The sequence below is a fragment of the Haliotis rubra genome, unplaced genomic scaffold (assembly GCF_003918875.1).
Source record: "Haliotis rubra isolate DU_JTF1 unplaced genomic scaffold, ASM391887v1 Scf1805, whole genome shotgun sequence".
Lineage (NCBI taxonomy): Eukaryota > Metazoa > Mollusca > Gastropoda > Lepetellida > Haliotidae > Haliotis > Haliotis rubra.
Genome location: NW_025765787.1, coordinates 90,861 through 96,856, shown reverse-complemented (window position 1 = coordinate 96,856; position 5,996 = coordinate 90,861). Strand labels below are relative to the sequence as shown.

Sequence of the window (5,996 nt, the reverse complement as noted above, 5' to 3'; positions counted from 1 at the left end):
TTTCAAAATGATTATTTCAGCAAAGATCCATTTTAGAATGAAAGTGTAAATATTTTTTCATCACAAAGTGCAGTCCCATCACGGGTGCAAATTAACATACAGTAGAGATAGTAATCTGATAATGTTACCATCTTCACACGTGTCTCCATCCCAACCAGGTGCACACGTGCAGACAATGTTGTTAGTGTCAACTGCACACGTTCCTTCATTCAGGCATGGATTGTTTTGCAGGACACTTTAAAAAGACATAGTTTTCATAAGTCAAAACATGCAAAGTTTTGGTGATATATTATATACAATCTTGATAAACTTTGCGTCTGTTATCCAAATGTTATGATGTCAGCTGATCAGGGATTGTCAAAGTATGTTATAACAAATGTTTGCTACCCTTGCTGAAGGCCATATTTCTACAGGATAGTTGATCGTTTCGCGGGGTCAATTATTTGGACACTGACTGTTAAGGGTCACAACAGGGTTTCATCATGTTATTAAATACTGAAGCAGTAACTACCCGGAACTTGAAATTCACCTTGCATGTTTGATACTTATATTCAAACATACATATGTTTGATACTTATATTCAAACATACACATGTTTGATATTTATATTCAAACATACACATGTTTGATACTTATATTCAAACATAAACATGTATGAGTATACAATATGGATGTACATATTATTGTAGTAACTTATTTATAAATGATTACTTTCAGCAAAGATCCATTTTAGAACTAACCTGTAAATATTTCATCAAAAAGTGCAGTCCCATCACGGGTGCAAATTAACATACAGTAGAGATAGTAATCTGATAATGTTACCATCTTCACACGTGTCTCCATCCCAACTAGGCGCACACGTGCAGACAATGTTGCTACTGTCAACTGCACACGTCCCTTCATTCAGGCATGGATTGTTTTTGCAGGACACTTTAAAAAAGACATTGTTTTCAAAAGTCAAAACATGCAAAGTTTTGGTGATACATTAAATGCATCTTGATAAAACTTTACGTCTGTTATCCAAATGTTATAATGCCAGCTTGTCAGGGATTGTCAAATTATGTTATTACAAATGTTTGCTACCCTTGCTGAAGGCCATATTTCTGCAGGATAGTTGATCGTTTCGAGGGGTCAAGTAATTGGACACTGACTGTTAAGGGTCGCAACAGGGTTTCATCATGTAATTTGATACTGAAACAGTAACTACCCGGAACTTGAAATTCACCTTGCATGTTTGATACTTATATTCAAACATACACATGTTTGATACTTATATTCAAACATACACATGTTTGGTACTTATATTCAAACATACACATGTTTGAAACTTATATTCAAACATACTCATGTTTGATACTTATATTCAAACATAAACATGTATGAGTATACAATATGGATGTACATATATTATTGTAGTAAACGAGTTTATACAACTTATTTATATATGATCACTTTCAGCAAAGATCCATTTCAGAACTAACCTGTAAATATTTCATCAAAAAGTGCAGTCCCATCACGGGTGCAAATTAACAGACAGTAGAGATAGTAATCTGATAATGTTACCATCTTCACACGTGTCTCCATCCCAACCAGGCGCACACGTGCAGACAATGTTGCTACTGTCAACTGCACACGTCCCTTCATTCAGGCATGGATTGTTTTTGCAGGACACTTTAAAAAAGACATTGCTTTCAAAAGTCAACGCATGCAAAGTTTTGGTGATACATTAAATGCATCTTGATAAAACTTTACGTCTGTTATCCAAATGTTATGATGTCAGCTTGTCAGGGATTGTCAAATTATGTTATTACAAATGTTTGCTACCCTTGCTGAAGGCCATATTTCTGCAGGATAGTTGATCGTTTCGAGGGGTCAAGTAATTGGACACTGACTGTTAAGGGTCGCAACAGGGTTTCATCATGTAATTTGATACTGAAACAGTAACTACCCGGAACTTGAAATTCACTTTGCACGTTTAATACCTATATTCAAACATTCCCATGTATTAGTACACAATATGGATGTACACATTCTTGTAGTTAACGATTGTACACAACTTATTTAAAAATAATTATTTCAGCAAAGGTCCACTTTAGAATTAAACTGTAAATATTTCATCAAAACCTACAGTCCCATCACGGGTGCAAATTAACAAACAGCAGAGAGAGTAAACTGATAATGTTACCATCTTCACACGTGTCTCCATCCCAACCAGGTGCACATGCACATTCAAATGAGTCGCCGACAACTGAACAGGTTCCTCCATTTTTGCATGGATCACCGGTACAGACAGTACCTATAATGTACATGTTTAAAGATAATTCAAGGCTATCTTGTAAAAATATAGCACAAGATGGAAAAATCAACCTTTAGAGTCACAGATACAGGAGGACAGTCACCCGTAGTAACATTTACCCTTATTGTTCTGTTGATACGTGGAAGGAAAATGCATTTAATGCATAAGATCCAGATCGCGACAATATTGATGTTGTTTTGCAAAACTTACTTGCTATACACTGGCTGCTGAACATCACCACAATCGTGATCAACCCTGTAAACATATATTGGTGTAATATTTGGGTATTTAACTTTTCATTAGCAAACATCATAATGGCCTCTACAGATTTAATTTTAACTGCTCGAGCCTCACAAGAGATATTGTAATCATCTGGACAAATCTACACTAAAATAGAGATGGAACATTCTTGACATGACAAGATATATACAGAGGATACAACTGACACTTCTTCAAAGACATGATAACACACTTGTTAATTCGATGAATGCTTACCCCACATTACACGAGACTTCATACTGACAAACCCCATCTTCTTGCTGCCAGTGGCTATTGTGACCATAGCTCGTTCCTTATATGTGAAGTGCAAGTTACATCTACTTCAGTACAACACATCTGATTGGGAGTAGTGAAAGGGGGAGTGTCTTGAGTCAATATTTGTCACACCTTGTGTTACATAAGTTGCGGTTTCTGTTGGTAACAACAGTCAGGCTTATATCTTTAACGGCATATATCTTGTCTGAAATACCAATGTCAGTGAGAGACGCGACTCAAAGCAGTTGCTAATGATTTGGACTGCAAGTGGAAATACCGCCTTTACTTCGACCTTTATTGACGAGTTAGAGACGATACAGTAGCTAAGCCTGCTACGCGAAGCTATCCTGATGTCTCTCCTTCATCATACCATAACTTTGTTCCATTTCAAATCTTGAATGTATTCTTTGTAGTAGACCAAATATCTGCTTGTGAGTGTAAACGTGTTATATATGTAGGAACCACGTGTCAAGTCGTTTTAGAGTGCAACTGAGAAGGAATACTTTCATAATCGCACGTCATTTCTAAGTTGTCAACAAATTTTGTCTTGCCTTTAAGATGGAGTGAATTCTGTCAGGTACGAACAATATATACCGATTTGATGACGTGTACGGACACCTTTAGGATACTAATTACCTGTTCATGTGAAACTAAAGATTTCATAACTTAACATATCATTGACATTGAGTGCCGTCACGGGGAGAAATAAAGCATGAACTTACTTATAACACTTACAGCCTGTCATATTGAACAATCTCTCAACAATGTAACATCTGCTTTGTGCAGCATCACATGAAATGCCTGTGAACAAAGCTGTCTGTAAAAGGCGGGTGGCATCGATGTACGTTTACATGATGTTACAAACGTTTTGTATGTCTTTCGAGAGGGAAATGCATTGAATCTTTAACAAAATCTGAACTGGAAATATCATACAGTCAACGTCTGTCTATTCTCAACATCACTTGTTTATTGGCCTTTTCACACTCATGTGAGTACATGTCATCATCTTGGTATGGCAAGAGACCCTTAGTAAGACGTATCATAACACCTATCCTCCACAGGAGGTCCCAGTTGTTGAATATGTCTTGCTCATGGTGCCTAGCTATGATTTGTGGTATGTTTCCCCAGACAAAATGTCAACATTACGTACCGAGCAAGTGGTAAAAAACAGGTGGTATAGTTGTCAGATGATGAATGTGTTTGTGCCCTCGAATATATTTCAAACCTAGAAGTTGTTGAAGTACTAGTACCCAATGCCTACAGAAGACATGTTGAAGCCAGTAAGCAGTTTATGAAGGTGCAAGCATTTAAGACAAAGACAAACAAATCACATTTGTCAGTGACTATTAATCATGCCAAAGCTATATGAGTTCTTTTAATACTCAACAATTGTCAAATATTTGGCTAATTGATAACTATGTTTAATGTTTATAGGAAGGTTAAAACATCGTGAAAAAGATGCATTGGAACGGGATTTGGTTGACATTTAAGTGTCTCCATCTAATGTTCCGGACCGGTCCAAGATCAACCATTAACGATGAAACATCCAGAAAACATTTGTTTAAATTGATGGTGTCGGATAGTGACCTTTAAAGTTGAAAATTAAACATTATGACAGAACTGCTGCTTGTGAATTTGAGATTCAACATGATATTTATTAATTTTGTTCAGATGCTTTCCACGATTCATACAACAGATTTACTGCAGATATGTCTTACACTTTTGCAAATGCGTGTGTGGTTCATATTGATATACATTGTATATGTTAAGAATATCCAAGTGTTACTGAGAAGATATACTCAATACACCAGATGTATTAATTTTCATCTGTTCATTCTCGGAGGTCATTGTTATAATTAAGGAAGCCATGTTGCTGTAACAATACAATGTAGTTTTCAACTATGAACATAAGTAAAGGGAGTTTACATGAACACGATAGCTACATTTCCACGAAATGATGGCTCTATAGTGCAAATGTACCATTTTAATAAAATGCACATATGCTGCTGTTAATAGAACAATTCAATTTTGTTTTAAACTGTAATGATGAGTACAAAGTCCATTAAAAGTCAGCTACATGAAACTGTGCTTGGACTTCGACATTGCGTACGTGACATGAAACACTGGTTAGTGCAGACTCAAGGGTCAAGGCATTGAGGTGCACTTCAAATAATTCAAATAAACTATTGTCAAAGACAAAAGTGCATCGTTCAAATTCTATTGCAGTGAAACGAAAATTACAGGCCTTAGTTTGATAATACCATGGGATTATCCGTGCACGATAATAGTGAGTGAGTGAGTGAGTTAATATTTAACGTCACATCGGCAATATTTCAGCCATATAGTGACGAGAACATATTTTATATTGAAGTGGAATATATATATAAAACCTGTCGACGAAGGACAGTAAAACAACTAGAATATCACAATTTCAACTAAAACTAGTATGGAGAGTTAAAACTGATAGCACTATTTGGACAATACAATATAAAAACAAGCTATAGATCGCCAACACCAGAAGGTAGATCACCAAACTAGGGACCATGGGGACTTACAGTACCTTGGCTACCTGCATGGACCCTAGTTGGATTTTACACCATCCCTTCAGCTGCTGCCGATTGTAAGAAATGTTAGCTACAATTAAAAAGACAAGAATGCTACGTCTAAAAACTTCTGGCAAGTTTAAATTGACTTTGAAAGTTTTGGGACTTACGTATCCTCTCAGGAGGACAATAATTTTACAGTACTTTAACCCCCCTCGAGGATACAGCCACTAACAATCTGTGTTACTAATTCAAACTTCCAATCATAAAATATTTAGCTGTTTACAAATCTGTTAACAAATTTAATTATTTTAAAAAACCAATAATTAAATGAGGACTTATATTAGTAAAAAGATCCTTCATAGTTCGGGATTTGAAATAGATATCCCTAGTGATGGAGTACTCAACACAGTCAAGCAAGACATGCTTGACCGTGATTCGTTCATCACAAGGGATACAAAACGGAGGATCCTCAACTTTTAACAGGTACTCATGCGTATATCTTGTGTGGCCAATACGACATCGTCGAATGATGACCTCTTCAAATCTGGACTGACAACCCAAGTAAATGTAACCGATAGCTGGTTTTATTTCATGTAATTTATTGATACCTACTTGGGTGT

General features: G+C 36.1%; 1 protein-coding gene across 1 annotated transcript; it reads right to left on the bottom strand.

The window, feature by feature from the left end:
• Window positions 1-822: 822 nt before the first annotated feature.
• Window positions 823-2,905, bottom strand: LOC124273463 (protein jagged-1b-like; the record flags this gene model as incomplete). Its single annotated transcript, XM_046708737.1, has 5 exons — window positions 2,792-2,905; window positions 2,507-2,551; window positions 2,186-2,296; window positions 1,564-1,671; window positions 823-930 (listed from the first exon to the last, which is right to left on the bottom strand). Coding segments are annotated over exons 1-5 (439 nt in total), but the record flags the coding sequence as incomplete, so codon positions are not given.
• Between the last annotated feature and the right edge of the window lie 3,091 nt (window positions 2,906-5,996).